We start from the raw sequence: 20,581 nt of genomic DNA, 5'->3' as shown, positions 1-20,581 counted from the left end.
CATTATGGGGGAATCCCATATCTTTCGAAGGGAAAACGAACGGCATTGACACTGGGTGGAGTATCTTTATAGCTTAAGGCAATAATCGCATAACTACATTAGTAACCGACTCATCTTTCCATTCTAACATACCCCTCTGGGAATTTAAATTAGGAAATGTACATGAGAGTGTACTATATAAGGCTTTAAACCACCAACCAGCATGAAATGACAACTGACACCTTGATTCATCATAGTTGAGATTTTGGTCATACGTTGAAAAGACAGTAGCAATAAGTGAATAACTATCCTGAGGATATCCGAAGCTGCAAGCTGTAGATACATTTAGACTGAAGTCTCCTTAATTGAAAATCCGAACATTGTATACCGCAACTAAACCCCGGTCCGCTGAGGTAAATGTCTAATCTAAAGTTGGCACCATTATTGGTCAAATCGAATATATTCTGTAATCCTAACCAATATTCAGAATGGGTGTTACCAAATCCGTTCACATAGTCATTCCAGGTACGATTAAAGTTGACTTCCACCGAATCCGAACGTCGAACTTGAATATTGGTCATACCATTATTAAAATCACACAGAACCTCAAATATCTTGTTAGTCGGTTTAACATACGATAGAGATAGACCTTTAAAGTTGTAGTCCTTTCCATTATAACAATCTGAAAAATTTAAACCCTTTCGGATTATATCTCCTCTCTATCAAAACTCTTATCAATAATCGCAAAATATGCTTTATGATATAAAGCCCTTCGTTATCAGTGACGTCATCAAACACTTAGTTTTAGCAGTGAAATTGCAGGAACCACATTAGAACACCTCTACTTACTATTCAAATAAGTATGAGCATTTCCATTTTCATAAATAAAAATATGGGAACCTATCTTTAATGAAAGTAATAGAATGTAGGTGGTAGCTAGTCCTTGGCGACAATTTATGACTTACAATTTAACGATTACCTATAATCGTCGTCATTCAAAATCAATGGAATCAATCAAACTATCCATAACTTGTTTTTAATGTTAAAACTAATCGCCAATTAATTTATCAAAATTGATTTTAATGCACTGAAGTAACTTAGCCAGTTGTCACGCCAATGGGGGTATGCGGCGATTGGGAGAAGACATTAGCAAGAAAATACAGTTTGGACCCCTACCGCTTCAGTTCTAGGAAATTTTACAATATCTTCATGCATTTTAGAATTGGCTAATGATCACAGTCAAATTTCCTTAAAGCTACCATTCTCTAATTAAACTAAAAAATATTATTATAATAATAATATTAAGTCTGGCATTCCGCCATTAGAAACATTTTTTATCAACAAAATAATATGGAGACTGCCAGTAGTACATATGGCGGACCAAATGCGGATAAGCAAGCTTTTTTTTTTAACTATAATTAATTTTAGTACAATTAAAACATGATAGCTTTAAAAGAATATATCACAATATTTATCTATTTTTTTTCAAAAATTTCCAAGGAGCTAGACATTGATAGTAGGCTATATCATTTTGATAGATTTTGATAGCACTAAAAGTGTTAGAATAGCTTACTATGATAGTGACTTTTGGTGCTAAATTTAACGTTAAAAGTCTATTGATTAGGCTATATTTTAATGATAATTGATTATTGTTTCAAAAAAATTATTGATTATTACTTCAAGAAGTTAATTGATTATTGATTCATAAAAATTATTCAATGTTCCCACTTTATAGGTAATTAGGGTTATTACCAGGGTGAAATCCCCCTGGTTTAGGGGGTCGAAATGTCACCATCAATGGTCAAATATAGAGGACAAGTTATAATCTCGAGACTGATCCGGACAAGCATATTATTAAGAATAATCTTGTTCCTATTGAGCCCTAGTCCGAAACATCTGCCTTTATTCCAGCCTGCAGTGGCATAAAATTTAAAAAAACTATCAGAGGTTTGAATAGAAACAAATTCAGTCCAATTGATTCATTTGTTTTCCAACAGATCGGACCAAAACGAGCAAATATACGGTGGTAAACAAACAGACTACGGACATTTGAATGCCTTGTGTTCAACTTGTTTCTCATGAATACCATTGATTCTTATCTTCATGCATTGGAATCATAATACGAGAAAAAGAAATAATTACAAACCTTTTATAATGTATTCACAATTTGTACCATAATAACCAACTGGATTGACACAGTGGGTACCGTCGGACTGTTTTAACTAGAATATAAACAAAATATTAGAAGGCATTATACGGTGGTTCGTATACCACATCATTTATTTTTTTTTAATTTTGAATTTAAAACTTGAATTTCTACCCAGGTGACAATTCTAGAATTTTTCATTAAAAACTTGAATTTCTATCGGATGAAAATTAATTTACAATCATTTAAAGGTAAATACAACATTGATTCTCTTATATGGTGTAGACATCACACTTTTAGCTTAATGGATATAAATCAAGATAGATGTGGTTTTACTTATGTGCAAAGTTGTACCTGAGTTTATCAAGATCGAAATACAAAATAAAGTTAGTATATATCTAGAATAAGACCAAACTTTCATTTTTCATTTCATTTCATTTCGAATATAGCCACTTCAGTTAGGGTCTAACGGCAGCCCTCTTGAATGAAAATCTGACGATATCAATATTGATTATTTTTCGTAAGAAGGGGCCAGTGGCTTTTGGTAGTGCAGAGGTGGGGTGAACAGGGTGAAAAAGGTTGAGAAGCACTGCTCTAACTGATGTGGCTTTGTCATAAATAAAAGCCAATAAAAAAGATAGTGGACCACAGCCATATACGCCCACCGCGGCATGCGGATGGTAAAAACGAAACATCCATTTTAAGTTTCATCAAAATTGGCTGAAAACTAAATAATAACTTATTCAAGATTTTGGGGCAAGGGCAATAACTCTGCTTCTAACGGTCGAATATAGCTCAAATTCGAACTTGATCTTCGTTTTGTGAATATGTATACACATACCGAACTTCATTTGATTCTATCAAAAAATCTAGTTTTTAGAGCATTTACAAGCAAATGTTGACGGACGGACCTTCGTTTCAAGAATATGTATGCACATACCGAATTTCATTTGATTCCTTCAAACACTCTAGTTTTTAGAGTGTTTACGAACAATTGATGTTGATAGAAGCCTTCACTGTATAGAGGTTAAAGGGAGATGGCTCCTCAAAACTGATTTAAGAGGCCTAAATCTTGAAAAATCCTTAAATCTAATCAGAAGTAAACTAAACTTTCTCAAACCTTTCGATTTAGTCCAATAACATCCATTTTAAGTTTCGTCAAAATCGGTTGAAAACTAAGGGAATAATAGCATATTCATGATTTCGGGGCAAAGGCAATAACTCTACTTCTAACGGTTGAAAATAGCTCAAATTCAAACTTGATCTTCGTTTTATGAATATGTATACACATACCGATTTTCATTTGGTTCCATCAAAAAATCTAGTTTTTAGAGCGTATAAAAGCAAATGTGAGATGTGGGCGTATAAAAACGAATAACATTTTGGTTTAATTTTATTTAAAAAATAAAGATTGTCGTTCATATCGATGACAAAAAAAATACTTACCTTTCTGTAAAAAACGCTCTCTTTGTTTGAAAGCTCAGACTGTGACGCAACACAATTTTCACCATCGGAATATCTGTAACACGATTTGTCGTGCGTAGTAATATCCGTAGTGACCATATATTTACGGCATCCGTAATCTCTGGTACACAGTTGAGAACATTCCTGATTATGTATAACAGGATCTGTAAACATCGGTTCAATTCGTACAGATTCATTTTCAACAATGACGGATGTTTTTAAATATTTTGACACAAGCATCGCTTGACAAAAGCAAAATTTTTGAAATAAAAAAATGGAAAAAACAAACTCTATGAGAGTCGAGCCACACTCCATGTCGGTTGCTCTTTTTTTGTGCCACCGATTGTCTATATCGAGCTGATAGTATTTGAACTAAATTTTGATCGATCAGTTACAAAGTTACATTTTAAAAAAATTTCTACCAAGTCAATTGCTATGTTTCCGGTTTTTTATCATGTTAGTTGATCATAAAGAACATTTATATAAAAGAACATAACATTAAGTCACTAAAGTATGTTTCAATGGGGAAGGGCAAGGTAAAGTTGCTAGAGACATTATAATCATTTAGGCCACTGCTCGCCGATTTTGCTGGTAAAACTAACATCCGTGAGATCCCAAAGCCCAATTCTTCATCAACCAAGAAGAATAATCCAATGAAATTAAAATGAAATGTTATATTCTTGTAAGATAATGACTAAAAATAAAGTTTAATTGGTGAGCTGATAAGCTAGTATCTCTCTATTTGAGTTACCTTTGCAGTGGCTCAACTACCAAGGGGACTGATTGAATCATTTCCCCACCCCTAAGGGCCCCCATCCCCAGAAAGAAAATACAAAATTAAAAAACAATGTATATCAAATTGTACAATTACAATCAAACTAAGCAACTAGCAATATATAAATGAGTAAAATAGCAGACCAAAAATCTTCCATTAAAGGGACAAGTGCGCCATTTTTTACCAAACGGGAACTCTTTAGCTAACCCAATCAGTAATAATGTTCACGGTTCACCGTCGAAATTTGAGCCTTCAAATCCACGTGTGTCCAGAGTTATCCGCGTTTGAATGTTAAAATGACGACTCGTCAATTTAAGATACTCTGTGATATATAGAAAAAAAACATATATAGAAATAGTGAGTATATTTCCTAGTTTGACTTATGTTTAAAGGAATTATGCAATTTTCGTCCATTTCTAGTACTTCTGAAGGCTATAGTTACATATATTCAAGACTCAAATCAACTCACCAAAATGCCACATCTAACCCTTTATCAAGCATTGAATGGTCTCAGAATGCAGGGGAGCATAATGTTACAAAAATATTTCCCGGGGGCGGGACCCTACTTAAGTCTATAGGCTCCCATATATCTAGTTGAGACACTGTATTTTTGCCATATAAATGTTAAGGTTTAAACTTAATCATTTTTACAAAATATGTTTCTTAATAAGATGTAAATGTTGAAGCCTTCATAAATGTATATGTCTATTCATGGGGATATTGATCGTTTGTTCGGGTTTTGTAGATACAAATTGTATATGAACTGGAAATTTGAGCAGGTTTAATGTACTCATGTACATTGTGGTTAAAGTAAATAGCGACTTCTTTAATTAACGATTGTCTACATTAAATCAACGCTTGTCAATAAATTTTAGAAATACCAAATTACTATTGATTAGTTTTAGTCTAATCAGAACGAAAGAATCATCGATATCTTTATAAGGACAACAATCTAGATTCTGAGATTCAATCTTCAAGCTTCTTCTTTGAATTATAAATCAAAATTCTTTTTAACACTCGCAGCTTGAGCGGAATCAGAAAGGTCAGTAGACCGAGATCCATTTGGATTTTACGACCGAAACATTTTGAATTTCCGCCGAATATTTATGAAATGCGACCAAAATGGTCTAATTTAAATAGTAACGTTTTATAAACGTTCTACCTCAAGGGAGGGAATTCATTTCCATTTTTATCTGGCCACTGAGGCTACTTATAAAAATATTCTAAATCCTATTTTCGTCAAAATTTTGCAAGGTCAGCTGTATCAGATAGGAAAAATGGTGGTAGAAGTCACCGAAGACGTCTTCGGAGTACTATAAATCGAAGCAATGCACGGAGGTACAATGAGTACCTCTCAATATAAGAGAATATCCTTTTCCTAGGTATCCGAATTCTTTTCTGCTATATATCAACTATCTAATATCACCTGTCTCACCCTCTACTGCGTCCTTCTCTTAATCTTTAGGTTCATCTTTCTTATACTGTACCCGTCCTCTCTTCTACTTTCGCTGACATTAATCTTTGTCCATTGCACTACTACTGCTCCCTAAAGCCACCAGTTCTCTTAACCATAACTAGCTTTAATTCCGTGCTCTCTACTTCCCCTGTCTTATTCTCCGTGTCTCTACTATCCCTTTCTTTTCTCTGTACTGTTTCGATTCCAATCTTCTTTTCTTTACCTTGATTTCAATTCTATCCCTATTTGCACCTCCTTACTCTTTTCTTCCATTTTTTTTTAAACAATATTTATTCAAGAATTACAAATATTACAATATACATATAGATAAACATATGGTTTTGGAAACAAGCTTTAAAGCTTATATAAATCCATTACCATTCAAAATTAGTTACAATACGATACAATACAAATTAGGGAAAAATTTACAAACTATTTACACTAAATGAGGTTCTCTCAACTGTATCAAGGTTGTTAGACAGCAGATATGGTTCAGTAAATTTAATTGTATGGATGAAATAAAATATGTTTGTTGGAGGTTTTGCTCATCGAGGTTTCGGTAATCGGCATGGCCCAACAACGACCCTGGTCGATCGAGGCTAATATAGAGAACTGGAATGTCTTACGAAGATAAACAGGTGGAGGTAAGGGCTAGATCAACAGTTTGGCATGAGTAAATGGTAGGACTCAATAGAACGAACCATAGGTAAGCTTCAATAGAGCTAGCACAAATTAGGTAAGTATCAATAGAACGAGCAATAAGTCAGGTAAGCCTCAATCGAACGAACCATAGATCTATAGAGATCAGGTTTACCTCAGTAGAACGAACCATATATCAGGTATGACTCAATAGTACGAGTAATGGATCAGACAAATCAGGACTTTTAATAGACCATCAATAGGACGAACAATGAATCAAGTTAGCCTCAATAGAATCAACCGTAGATCAGGTAGAACTCAATTCCATTCCACTCTTCCATTCTTTATATATACCTGTCTCGTCGCCTCCTACCCCTCTTTCCTAAAGGTGCAGGCACACAAACGGTTTCGGTCGCCGATTACAGTCTTGTCACAAAATAAAAACTTAAGTCGATAGTTTTCCACATTGTCGATAATCACGTGCGGAACATGCAATTGAATCTGATTGGGTGATGAAGGTCTGTTTTGCAGACGATAAAACAATCGGCGACAAATATCACAATGGTTTGATATTATAAATCCTGTCGGCAACGTGATAATCTTGTCGTAGAAGCACTGGCAAATTTTACTCAGCGACCAAGAACGTTCGTGTGCCTGCACCCTTAGCTGAATTCATTGTATCTTATCTATACCAATTATCAATTATGATAATACTTTATCATTTAACACTTCATTAGAGAGATCGATCTGAAATCAATCGACCACTGCTATCGTCACATAAACGTGCTTGTACATTCGGACAAGATAACCGCTTTAATATCCACTTCCAGTCACTTGCAAACTTTGGTGCTTTTTTTGCTATAAAACCTCAAATACTGCAGTGCCATATCACTACACCTGAAAGAAATAGTTGATCACTGCACCGTGACATAAACTGGTAGATTTAGACAAGATAACCACTTTAGTTTAATATATTTATATAGCTAAAATAATTTGCATATGATAACATATTATTAATGTTTGTAAAAGAACACCCACCGAAATAAAATGAACTTGTGATTTGCGTCCTACATTTTTTTTCCTCGTGAAGGATTGCAATGCAGTGTGCAACGAGAAAATAATTGTCAGGAAAGTGATACAAATTCGACTTTTATATTTCTCATTTTGTCGAGTAGGGGTCTATATGGTGCTTACGAGGTATTGCGATATACAACTTTAAGATAATTTCAATCTACTGCTTATATAGCACGAGATATCTGGCACTAATCGTTCCTCGGACATCCTAAGATATTGATACACCTAAATTTTGTACTCTTCTTCAATTCAGGGAAATTTTTATCAAAGTCTTTGAATGGTGCCAAATTCGACGATATCTCTAACATTTTATTTATCAAATTGTCCAAAAACATACACGACATATCATATTTCGTCAAACTTTAAACAATTGATTAGTCATGCATACTAACAAATGTGAACCAACACTCAAACAGAGCAATAAATCGAGTCTCTGTATGTTTTAAAATTAACAGCTGTTTACTTGTCCACTTGAAATAAATAATAGAGAGAATAATACAACTTAAGTGGAGACCATAGTTATCAAGTGATTTAAATTTTACGTCTTCAACCTTCCCAGATCTCTAATTAAAATTAGACCAGACTTTCGATCAGTTTTTTCATTAGCTTGTATTTTTTTATTTAGCTAGCCACTTCAGACTTACTTTAAATTATATTAAAAATAAAATGTAATAAAAATATATCTTGTCAGTAATATGCGCCCACCGGCAGCTATGATTTTGAATAAAAATATTTGGTAGTACAGTAACAATTACGAGTATGATATATCAACCTTACACTTCTTTTGAACTTTTTGAGGCCATACTGAATAGTATTACCAAGTTGTGTCCAAATTTGGCAAGACATGTGCCTTTTAGTGTTTACGAGCTAAAAATTGAATACTAAATATTTTTCGATTTTTCTGAATTTCAATAGAGTTCATGCTTGGATGATTACAGAGACTCACACCAAGTTTCGTCAAAATTTGACAAGAATTGCGCCTTCTAGAGTGTTAATAAGCTAAATTTAAACGCGTTTTCAAGAACAAGGGCAATAACTCATTCTACTTATTTTTCGATTTTTCTGAATTTCAATAGGGTTCATACTGGGTGATAACAAACACTCACAATAAGTTTCGTCAAGAATTGTGCTTTTTAGAGTGTTTACGAGCTAAAGATTGAATGCATTTTTAAGGACAATTAGGAAAATAATTCATACTTGATATTTTTCGATTTTTTTAATTTTCAATAGGGTTTATCCTAGGGTGATTACAAACACTCAAACAAAGTTTCATCAAAATCTGTCAAGAATTGCGCCTTCTAGAGTGTTAATAAGCTAAATTTAAACGCGTTTTCAAGAACAAGGGCAATAACTCATTCTACTTATTTTTCGATTTTTCTGAATTTCAATAGGGTTCATACTGGGTGATAACAAACACTCACAATAAGTTTCGTCAAGAATTGTGCTTTTTAGAGTGTTTACGAGCTAAAGATTGAATGCATTTTTAAGGACAATTAGGAAAATAATTCATACTTGATATTTTTCGATTTTTTTAATTTTCAATAGGGTTTATCCTAGGGTGATTACAAACACTCAAACAAAGTTTCATCAAAATCTGTCAAGAATTGCGCCTTCTAGAGTGTTTAAGAGCTAAAAATTTAACGAGTTTTCAAGAACAAATCACGATAAATATGTGTCAATTCTTTTGATTTTATATAGGGTTCATCCTTGGGTGATAACAAACATTCAATCATTACTATTGAAAACACAAAATGTCTGAGTGCATCATATCTTATAATGAACAACATGAGTTGAATTTAAACGTCTTCAAACTGAGATAAAATATTATCAATAACTAAGGCTAAGGATATAACCGCATCATTACAAACGAGATGTGCACATCGTTTAACGTATCTCTTGGGCTATTTAAATTCATTGTACAGGGCCATGGTGTGTACCACCAACCACCAACTTGTGGTAGCGCACAGCTTCTTGGAGTCGATGGTCGGTCGTACGTTACAAATTGTGCGCCTCTAAAATCTATGTCACCAATAAAACAACCATCGCTCGGTGGGGCTGAGGCAGAAAAGACGAAATCACTGGTAGAATACATTAACTTAAAATTTGGATATAAAATACTACAAGAATGGTTGAGTGTGATGTCCAAATTAAAGCTGGGAACATTATTGGTCAAGTCGAATATATTCTGTAATCCTAACCAATATTCAGAATGGGTGTTACCAAATCCGTTCACATAGTCATTCCAGGTACGATTAAAGTTGACTTCCACCGAATCCGAACGTCGAATTTGAATATTAGTCATACCATTATTAAAATCACACAGAACCTCAAATATCTTGTTAGCCGGTTTAACATACGATAGTGATGTACTTTTAAAGTTTATGTACTGTCCATGATAACAATCTGAAAACATGTAAAGAAAATACATGTATATGTGAATTATTCTCTTATTAGATCTTCTTAAAATCAAAGAAAGTGGTAGGACTCAATAGAACGAACCATAGGTAAGCCTTCAATAGAGCTAGCACAAATTAGGTAAGTATCAATAGAACGAGCAATAAGTCAGGTAAGCCTCAATCGAACGAACCATAGATCTATAGAGATCGGGTTTACATCAGTAGAACGAACCATATATCAGGTATAACTCAATAGTACGAGTAATGGATCAGACAAATCAGGACTTTTAATAGACCATCAATAGGACGAACAATGAATCAAGTTAGCCTCAATAGAATCAACCGTAGATCAGGTAGAACTCAATTCCATTCCACTCTTCCATTCTTTGTATATACCTGTCTCGTCGCCTCCTACCCCTCTTTCCTATTCTCTTATTAGATCTTCTTAAAATCAAAGCCTCCCCTCTCCCGTCTCCTCCACTGTTCCTCAGGCCTAAAACGAGGTTTACCTGCTACAGTTGAACATGGTAGAAATATGCAATAGTTTCGTGTAGAAGAAAAATGCTGGCGTGAATGTAACGTAGAAAAATTACATAGAAAATGATTACAAACCTTTTATAATGTATTCACAATTTGTACCATAATAGCCAACTGGACTGACACAATGAGTACCATTAGACTGTTTTAACTAGAATATAAAATATCAAAAACATACCACTCGTGAGATAAACCCACCATGCACTGGATCAGTAGGTAAATCATAAAGTGTGCGATGATTTGGGAATTACTTAGTTTCATCTTCTGGAAATTAATGGGGATTAGGATAAGATCGTCTGATGAATGGCCGTCCATGTTAAAATGATTAAAAACAGGCTTATTGTCAAGTATTTGACCTATGAGCCGTAAAGCGGGAGCGTAATTATTTGTTGAGTTTCTCCTACATTGTTTGGGAGATTTCTTACATAAATGTAAATTAAATGCGAGATCTCACATGTTAGATGCTCTTGTGTCACCATCTGATATTAAGAGATACAGCCATATTTAATAACCCAAGACCCTGTTGATGTACAGAAGTTTGTGTCACCATCTGATATTAAGAGATACAGCTAAAGTTAGTCCAAGGCCCTGTTGATGTTGTTGCCTGCTCAGTCTGTACGTTTGTGTCACCATCTGATATTAAGAGATACAGCTATAATTATAGTCCAAGACCCTGTTGATGTTGTTGCTGCTCAGTCTGGATGTTTGTATCACCAGAATTGGAATAATATAGAGCAGTGTTGAAAAAATATATTATGTATTTGAAGACTTTTTATCAATAGCACAAATCTTTCAAATCAAATAATTGGAACCGTATTATGACGAATTGAAAAAACAATAGCTGGATATTAAAAAGAAAACTACTCTTTTAGTTTCATAGAAACAATAACACCGATTATCATAAATATAATATACGCTTATAACGTGCTCGTTCGGCAGAATTAATGATGTATGACAAAATAATAGTGTACTTAACGTTGTCGCTAATATTGTGTATAGGTGCAAATAGGAAATATATCTTCAACGAGGGACAGTGAAGTTTTGCGTAAAGACGCTCCCGAGCTCTCTTAAGGGAGATAACAACTACTAGATATTTTAATCTACTTATATAAAACAGAAACTTAATCAGATTCAGATTTAATAGACAAAGTAGACTACGTCAAATATAAAGAACCCACTGTCATGATGTATACGACGTAAAAAACTATTTGAGTCTGGTAATGTGGCATATAAAGCCATTGAAATTACAGACTGCTTTATATATTGTAGGTAACTAGGGCCTATAAAATAAAAAAAAATTGATTTAATTAAGTTTCTTGAATTATTTTTAAAAGAATTACCAACAAAGACGAAATCCTTAATGATGAAATATAAACAAACGACACTATAATAATGTTAATAACATTATAACAAAATTAGTCAAATCTGATGAAAAAGAATTGTTGAAAAGGGTAATAAGTTCATCGTACTGTAAGTTATGTATTGTGAGTTAAAGTGTAACTGTGCATGATTTATTAATTAGTGCTGAATATATCACATTCCAGTGTCTCAATTCCAATGTCTTCATTGTCCCATTGTCGATGAAAATGTAAATAAAAAAGAAACGGAATTATAATAATGGGTGCATCAATAGGTCGATTTTAGTTCTTAATTCTAATTAATCGGAAACATCTCTTCCTGCCTCTGATAGCTATTTTGACACTTGTCGACAGAAGTAGGGCCAGAAAAAGTTGGCCATTTTTATGGAGATTTTTCCGAAGATTCCGAGATTTTAGACCGATCTATTTACCTCGAATCCACAAGACCATCATTATCCCCCCTACATCATTTATGTCAAGTCTGCGGTTCCATCATTTTTAGTTTCATTAAAAAAATCTAAATTTTCGCCCGCCGGCCATCAAAGACTATGTGCATTCAATGAACATATATCACAGGGTCGCGTGATACAAAACGAATGTAGCGTTGATGCTCATGCATCTGGGTTTGATGGATTCAAGGTAGCCTAAATATTATAAGAAAATTCGCATCTTCGCATGGGTGTGGAAAATCCCCATAAAACAGGGCCTAGTTTTCTGACCCTACTCTAATAATAACTGAAAAATTAAATTTCGATATTCTCCAGAAGACAAGTGTGAGAATTGAAATGGAATCTTAAGTCCTCGTTTCTTGCTTCTGATTTGGCTACTGTAGATAGGCATTGTCATGTAGCGTACAATGACTTAAGATTTTCTAAGAATTTTTTTAAAATTCATTAAACGTGCATATCCTGTAGTTCAATGTTGTTGACATTGGCAGACATAAATCGGTTAACATAATCGTAGGTACAAGGTACAATCTCCATCATTGACCTGGTTGAATCTCGAACCCCTCGGATGGCGAGCAAATCTCGGAACTTGCTGAACCCCTAAAACGATATGTTAATTGAGTGGCAAGGTTATCCACCAGTCTTAATACCGGGCTCTATAAATTCGCAAAGAGAAATGCCATCAGGTGTTTCGAAAAGAGTAAGCGTGACACTCGCCACTACTATATAGGTTAACATCAAGAGTTACAATCAGATCAATTTATGCCTGACCAAAAAAATCAGTCAAGATGCAAGAAAGAGATTTGTAATACATGTATTTGTCCAGAAAAGTTCATTATTATAAAATTTCTCGTATGGAATTGATTAGAGCTGAAATATCAGACGCTGCCAATGAGTAAACTGTTCAGATATCAATAGAGGAATTTGATATTGGACATATAAAATTAATGGCAGAGAATCCTCCATGCCAAGTTGTGACGTATCTTCAAGGCTTGTTAATGTTCAGTTTGACCAAGGGCAATAACTCAAAATTATTTTTGCCATAAAGCGATCCAGATCATAAGAATACGCATTTTAAGGGCATGGATTATTAAATTACTTAAGTTACACTGTAATTAGTTCGAAAACACGAATGTCATTTTCACATTCATGGCAGCTTGAATTGCACAAAACATTCAATATGAGCACCTCTACCTCGTCTATTCGAATAGAATCAAAATTGACTTACCTTTCTGTAACAAACACTTTCTTTGTTTGAAAGCTCAGACGATGACGCAACACAATTTTCACCATCGGAGTATCTGTAACACAATTTGTCGTGCGTAGTAATATCCGTAGCGACCATATATTTACGGCATCCGTAATCTCTGGTACACAGTTGAGAACATTCCTGATTATGTATAACAGGATCTGTAAACATCGGTTCAATTCGTACAGATTCATATTCAACAATGACGGATGTTTTTAAAAATTTTGTCGCTAAGATTCCCTGGCCAGAGCAAGGGTAATACGACGTAAGGGCAAAAAGAAAACCTATTAAAGCAGATCCACCTTCCATGGTGGTTGGTCAGTCTTGTGTAGACGATAATTATTGCAACGACTCAGTAAAAAAATCAAATGAAAGACAATGGTTAATTGAACAAAGTCTGAGTTGTCTATGTTACTTAATAGCACTTGATCTATGTCTTTGAATTTCGATCGATGTATTACAATAATAACTTCCAAGTAACACTTTCTCAAATAAATAAATTGAATTCCGTTTTTACTCATAGAAATATTTATCCTAAAAAAATGTTTCCGGAAATGTAACCACTCTAAATAACTTCAAGAATGATTTCAAAAGCCCGAAAACGATATATCCCAGGGGTATTTCGTTGTAATACACTGCCATTTTAAAGACCAATAACGTCATTGGTTTTTTTATGCTTTGAATATGTGCGTGTGGAACTGCCATTAACAGACTTAACATCGACGATGCTTTTTTTAAAATATGCACTGCATTCTGAAAAGTGATACAGGTATCGGATTTTGATGTTTATGGGCCTATTGATTGTATCCCTTTAAGATCTATTTGTATACAATTAATTATGAGATAAGTGGTTTTCAATTTTCATTTTCTTTGAGGAGGTTCAGAAACACCAGTTTAGTACCTAACCTCGGAAAATAAAAAATTTATCAAATTATTTCAAAGATTTATAAAATGCCATTACACCTTCACATCTGGTGCTCCAGCCAAAGATTGACTCTGTTGGAGTTACAGTTCTGTAATAAATCTAAGCTCAGAGAAACTGTTAACGTTGCTGTCTTGACATATCTGTCATCAGTCGATGCCCCGAAAGACAACTGTGACTAGTTATTGTTCTTTGATACATTGTTGCCTGCTCAGTCTTGACTTTTGTGTCACCAGCTGATATTAAGAGATACAGCTATAATTAACCCAAGACCCTGCTGTTGATGTTGGTGCCTGTTCAGAAGTTTATGTCACCAGATGATATTAAATGAAAGAGCTATAGTTAACCCAAGACCCTGATGATGTTGTTGCCTGTTCAGAAGTTTGTGTCACCATCTATATTAAGAGATACAACTATAATTAACCCAAGACCCCGATGATGTTGTTGCCTGTTCAGAAGTTGGTGTCATCATCAACATCAAGAGATACAACTATAATTAACCCAAGACCCCGATGATGATGTTGCCTGTTCAGAAGTTGGTGTCATTATCTATATTAAGAGATACAACTATAATTAACCCAAGACCCCGATGATGTTGTTGCCTGTTCAGAAGTTGGTGTCATCATCTATATTAAGAGATACAGCTATAATTAACCCAAGAGCCCGATGATGTTGTTGCCTGTTCAGAAGTTGGTGTCATCATCTATATTAAGAGATACAGCTATAATTAACCCAAGACCCCGATGATGTTGTTGCCTGTTCAGAAGTTGGTGTCATCATCTATATTAAGAGATACAGCTATAATTAACCCAAGACCCCGATGATGTTGTTGCCTGTTCAGAAGTTGGTGTCACCATAGTATTCACCATACGTGTATTCCGATTAACGCTAAGGATGTCAGCACTTGGATTAAACACAATCATGGTGATTCCTTGGAATTGTCTTTCGATATTATAACAGCGGATTAAAAATTCCGTAAAACTACAATACACCATTTAAATTTTCCCTAAGCGATTGGAATACCGTGCTGTAATAGCCGTTTCTCCGAATGTAATTAGCCCAAGTGCTGACACCCTAAGCATAAATCGATATACATGTATGGTGAATATTATAAACTGGTTTTGAAAGGAATAATCTAACAGTAAGAAGTGCTTTTACATAAGATACAAGAGGGTAATGTCATCGATTTTGGCCCATAATATTATCAATAAGAGTCATCAGCATCTCTTTCTAAAATATCACTGTGTCTTGATAGATCTTGAGGTATTCGGACTGTCATTTCTATCAATGAAGGGTAGTAAAGGATTTTGAGATGTAGTAGTATGTAAGACACTCTGTGACAGTGGTTTCTGTTCTCTTTTCGGCATTTCATCCAAAACTTCATCAGCGATGCATAGTTCTGATAGTCTATGCTTTCTGACCTGTTTCATATGTCCTTGGCGCATAGTTTTTGACAATTTGGGAAGAACCAGACAGTTTTGGCTGAGGTCAATCCTTGGATAGAGGTGATGTTGAATCTCTTCGGCAATGAATCTGTTGGTTTCTTCAATACATGCTGAGCACGATCCAGGACCAAGTATATCGCAATATTCCCCGTTGGTACCTTGATGGTTTTGACAAAATCGAACTCCGCGTAATGACTTATGATTAGATACAACTACAATACCAGGAGGCTTTGCTGCTACTCTACAGTTCATTACGGATTCGGCTTTTGTTTCTGGGCGAGGCATTCCATATCCTAAAAAGGGAACTTTCGGAGCTTGATAGAAATGATGCATGATTTTCTCGGATATATTATATGGTGAAGGAACACTCTTCATATACTTCTGAATGTATTCTCTTTCCTTTTTCTGTTCCATATTTGATGGCAGGAATCGTTTTGGGTTTTTGCGCTTTCTTTTCATCTCGTCATCTAGAAGATTCAGTGACGTCTTATCTATTGTGTATATTGATCTGAAATACATCAGAAGTCATCGATTACATTGGGCAAGTGGTTAATAAAACTGGAAATAGGATATGGACAATTTACCTAGCAGGCAAACCATTTAAGGTGGAATAGCTTTGAAAACTAACAAGACTTCTCTCTCATGATTCGACATGCTACTGGTCACTCTTATCTGTAAATTAATGTCCAAAATTGGCAAAATGAGATGTTTTTGACCAAACCAGTGTGTCAGATCTTTAATTTTTTTTTATCCCACTTGATTGTAAGGTGTCCTTGATTATGGTAATGGTACTATCAATTTGGGTAACTCGTTGAGTACAATGGGTTTTATGATTTTTTGAAAGGAACGAATTAGTTCGTTGCTGCGTACGAAATCTTGGTTTATCGCTCTTACGGACAGTACAATCTAACCACAGTTTCAAAATCATTTTCATAAAAAGTGTTTTCATGCCAGCTGATATGGTAAAACTGTTTAATAGAAAAAACAGAAAAGCTACATAACGTTTTCTTAAAGGATTTCTATTGAAAGATTGTTGATTTGCAAAACTTACTATTCCTCCGTGAGAAAATGCTTCTATTTCCTTCAGGCATATTCATATTAGTAAGCAGTGATCGATATTAAAACGCTGAAATAACCCCCGGTGAGATAAAATCTTTATAAAGTCAATATTATTTTTAATGTACATGTACTTTGAATGGTTAAAGGCCTGTACCAAACGGGAAGTGGTGCCACAGGTCATGTTTTGATACAAACTAGTTCTGAGATTTGTTATTTTTCAGACAGTATTGATCAGATGTGATCAATACAGTGATGTCACTTTTATCTTGGATCAAGTGATCCCCACTGACCATGTGAATGTTGATTTTACATTCTTTTGTTGTCTCTCAAAATGATCACTCTGAATCAAATTTTCTAAAGCTGTTTTTGTCGTAGATTGCCTTAGGGTGTAAGGAGTTGTGAAGCTTTTGTACTGTTATGTTTAAAATCAACGCAATTTCCGTAAGAAATTTGGCTCAATCTTTGTTGTTGAAATGAAATCTTAACTCTTTGGTACATATGAAAAAAAGATTGCAAAAAAAGTTCCGTTGACCTAAACGAGTTCAGAGCCTCAATGTTCATATCAGAATATTGATTTGATACATTTTGTGGTGTCAGGGCCTTTCCTTCTCGCACCTATACCCCATCTACCCTACAAGGTTTTGCCTTCTTTGTATTCTTACCCGTGATCTGTGATATTTTTGGGTAATCGTGATGATCTAGGTGTATCAAGACTAACTGTATCATCTTGTGGTTTCCATAATTTATCTTCTAATAACGGTCCTCTCCACGTCCGAACATCTCGATTTTCGTGAAGGACTTCGTATAGATAAGGTTCTCTGAAGTTGAAACATGGGTTGATTATGAGAAGTCTTTGAAGCAATGGGTAACCTTGCTTCTTGATTTTATGACTCTCGGAGAAGTTTCTTATCTAGAAAACAATCGTTTCAAAGTGCCCTGATAGGATGGGACAATAAACAGACAATAGACTGTGAATATAAAAAGATGTAGACAGCTGACGAAAGTTGGAGACAGAAAAACATTTAGCTATAGCCACTGCAGCTAAACATCTCTCATTGAATATGGTGTGGGCTTGACTCAACCATAAGATAAAATATAGCAGCATATGAATCAAACGATAAACTTCAGGTTATATCAAAGTAGTAGAGATATTTTACAGAAAAAATAATTAGTCAGTTAATAAAATAGACATCAAATTTCAAAACATATTATAATGTTATAAGTTATTTGTCGCTTCCTACCTCTCAGATATGATATCACGTATTTGAGCCTCAATATCCATAATGTCTTGTCGACTGGTCAATCACACGGAGAATGGATTAACCCAGCCCTATAGTCATTCCGTAATCCGTTAATCCATTAAATAATCCCTTTCTAATACTAATCTTGTGTAGTTACCGACAATCCTATTGAAATAACCATTTTTCATAACCATGTTAAGAGTGGGTAACGGTTTTCAGGCGATTTGCTCGACATTGGCATTCCAGTTATACTTCAGAAAGTGTCTAAATATTGCTTGGTGGTAATACATGAATGGAATCCATTGCCATTTTTCAAGAGTTTATGTAAAACCGCTTTGTTTTGTTACCTTTGCAATCTTTCTTACAAATAATATTGGAAAGAGCATTATTAAGAGGTTTAGCTAAAGATATTTTAACACCAATGATGCACAGTTGCGAATAATGAAAGTGGCATACCTTAGTCTCAGAAACGGGGATTTTTGGCTAAGCTGATAAGAAGTATAGTGTTCAAATCCATGTGTGTCCAGAATTATCCGCGTTTGAAAGTTTAAAAGACAACTCGTCTTTTCTGGACTCATTGATTCCAGAACCGCTTGCAAAATAGCAATAGTAACAACAGGTTGTATTACAATAATATATTTATTTCCAATAAAAGTGATCCATCCGGCTGACAACAAACAACTGGATTAAACTAACTAAAAATCTTGGTGAAGCCAGCTGGTACAAAAGCCCCTTGACCTAAATTCTCCTTAATTTCTTATCAAATTAAAATCATATTGTATAACTTTATATTATAACATACTTCTATATATCAATCTAAAAGATTTCTTTATTTGAAATGGTTCCACACAACATCCAAAAAAAGAAAAAGTTCAGCTGTTAGCTAAAGATTGCAAAGTTTCTTAATCTAAATAAGGGGTAAAGATGGCTGATAGTTTAATTCAACATTATAATAATAAAGAAAGGATTTTGGCCTATCTGAAGCACGATAAATCAATATTTCAACAAAAGAGTTCACTATGAAAGTATGGCTATCACTCTAAACTGAACAAGTGTAATTCAACTGAAGTCATCAGCAAAATATATCAACGGAAGTTGGTCGTCAATTTTCCTTCAATACAGTCTAAGAGTTTTGTGGTGCTTAATCTTAGCTTTATAAGTCATGAAAGGATGAATTATACTATATAAAAGGGGTTTTCTAGGCTTCGTATGTGTATCAGGAACAGTTATTTTTCCACCATTCTGACTTTCTGTCTTATATTATGTCTGTGGTTCCTGTAATTTCAGAAACCTGACCAGATTATGATAGAGTCAATGAAGCAAAAATTAGCTATAAGTGTCCATTATACACATACAATTTGATAAACCTCTTTGAAAGCTTTTTAAAAAAAAATTATGATGTTAACTTAAAACTTAACCAAGCAATATCTATCACTCTATAAAGCCCCCAGTTCTAATCTATCAAATAACATTGGAACAAATGGAAAGGGAGAAGGAAAGGAAAAGCTGCCATTTAATCACCATAGAAAGGGGGACAAACCACTACAGAGCTACTACATAAAAAAAACTAAACCAGAGACTAAGTTACACAAATATTTCATATATATAATTCAGTTTTAAAGAATACAGTTGCTTTTTCATCTTTTTCAGAGGTCAAAGTTACCCAACTCCAAATTCAGAGTTCAGTAAGTGGATAAATTTCAGCTGTCCTTGTCACTTTTCAGAATTAAACAGAAATGTGTGGTTCATCTATAATTCAACAAAAATATTTCATGTCTTTCCCTTCAGACCATTAATGACATTCTCACTGGTAGTTATGACTGATGACATCATATTTTTTTTAATGTTTGCATTTAAGAAAGTTAATAACAGGAAGTGACAATAATTTTACTTCCATGATTGGTTTCTGTTAAATTGCTAGACACCAGGTTTTATTACTGAAAAATGATGCAGAAGCAAACACATTCTCATTTTTGTAAGAATACCAAATTCTCATTTTTGTAAGAGAATACCAAATTCTCATTTTTGTAAGTGAATACCAAATTCTCATTATTTTAACATGCCAAATTTTTTTTCTGAGATACCTGTAGCTTTATTTTATTAATGAATAACTATAAGATATGAGATTCAAGTTGTAGAAAAAAAGATAGAATTATTATCTCATAACGATGATGAATTTGTTCATAATGTACATTCTACTAAAATAATATACATAAATATAGAATATATACATAAAATATTAAACCTAGACCCAAACTTTTTCAGATTATCTGGCTTTTGATAGTTATTACTGACAGAGCTTGTCAAGATGAGTGGGAAAAAGTAAGTCCTGTTAGAGGGAATTTTTTATGTGTATCGGGGACACTGATCAATTAGCACTATTCCAATTTTCAAT

At 34.2% G+C, this 20,581-nt stretch overlaps 3 protein-coding genes across 3 annotated transcripts; all 3 read right to left on the bottom strand.

Annotated features, from left to right (window-relative positions):
- Nucleotides 1-284: 284 nt before the first annotated feature.
- On the bottom strand, nucleotides 285-3,904 carry LOTGIDRAFT_168257 (hypothetical protein; the record flags this gene model as incomplete). The annotated part of the gene is made up of 3 exons (XM_009066133.1): nucleotides 285-661; nucleotides 2,126-2,201; nucleotides 3,572-3,904. The coding sequence occupies 3 exons, from the start codon at nucleotides 3,902-3,904 to the stop codon at nucleotides 285-287; spliced, it is 786 nt and encodes a 261-aa protein (XP_009064381.1).
- A 5,469-nt stretch (nucleotides 3,905-9,373) lies between these two features.
- Nucleotides 9,374-13,828, bottom strand: LOTGIDRAFT_168256 (hypothetical protein; the record flags this gene model as incomplete). Its single annotated transcript, XM_009066132.1, has 3 exons — nucleotides 9,374-9,936; nucleotides 10,542-10,617; nucleotides 13,499-13,828. The coding sequence occupies 3 exons, from the start codon at nucleotides 13,826-13,828 to the stop codon at nucleotides 9,374-9,376; spliced, it is 969 nt and encodes a 322-aa protein (XP_009064380.1).
- Nucleotides 13,829-15,578: 1,750 nt separating this feature from the next.
- LOTGIDRAFT_236033 (hypothetical protein) lies at nucleotides 15,579-18,248 on the bottom strand. The gene is made up of 3 exons (XM_009066131.1): nucleotides 18,187-18,248; nucleotides 17,608-17,763; nucleotides 15,579-16,394 (listed from the first exon to the last, which is right to left on the bottom strand). Exons 1-3 carry the CDS (start codon nucleotides 18,225-18,227, stop codon nucleotides 15,680-15,682), a joined length of 912 nt encoding a protein of 303 aa, XP_009064379.1. The 5' UTR covers nucleotides 18,228-18,248; the 3' UTR covers nucleotides 15,579-15,679.
- Between the last annotated feature and the right edge of the window lie 2,333 nt (nucleotides 18,249-20,581).

Source organism: Lottia gigantea (assembly GCF_000327385.1).
Source record: "Lottia gigantea unplaced genomic scaffold LOTGIsca_73, whole genome shotgun sequence".
NCBI lineage: Eukaryota > Metazoa > Mollusca > Gastropoda > Lottiidae > Lottia > Lottia gigantea.
This window is presented reverse-complemented; position numbering and strand designations above follow the sequence as displayed.

What these genes read in the sequence shown, in the direction of transcription:
- LOTGIDRAFT_236033 (XM_009066131.1), bottom strand. Translation starts at nt 18,227, where the DNA reads ATGGATATTGAGGCTCAAATACGTGATATCATATCTGAGAG. An exon ending in CGTGATATCATATCTGAGAG is followed by an intron (nt 17,764 to 18,186) that starts GTAGGAAGCGAC and finishes TTTCAACTTCAG; the next exon opens with AGAACCTTATCTATACGAAG. An exon ending in AAAAATATCACAGATCACGG is followed by an intron (nt 16,395 to 17,607) that starts GTAAGAATACAA and finishes GATGTATTTCAG; the next exon opens with ATCAATATACACAATAGATA.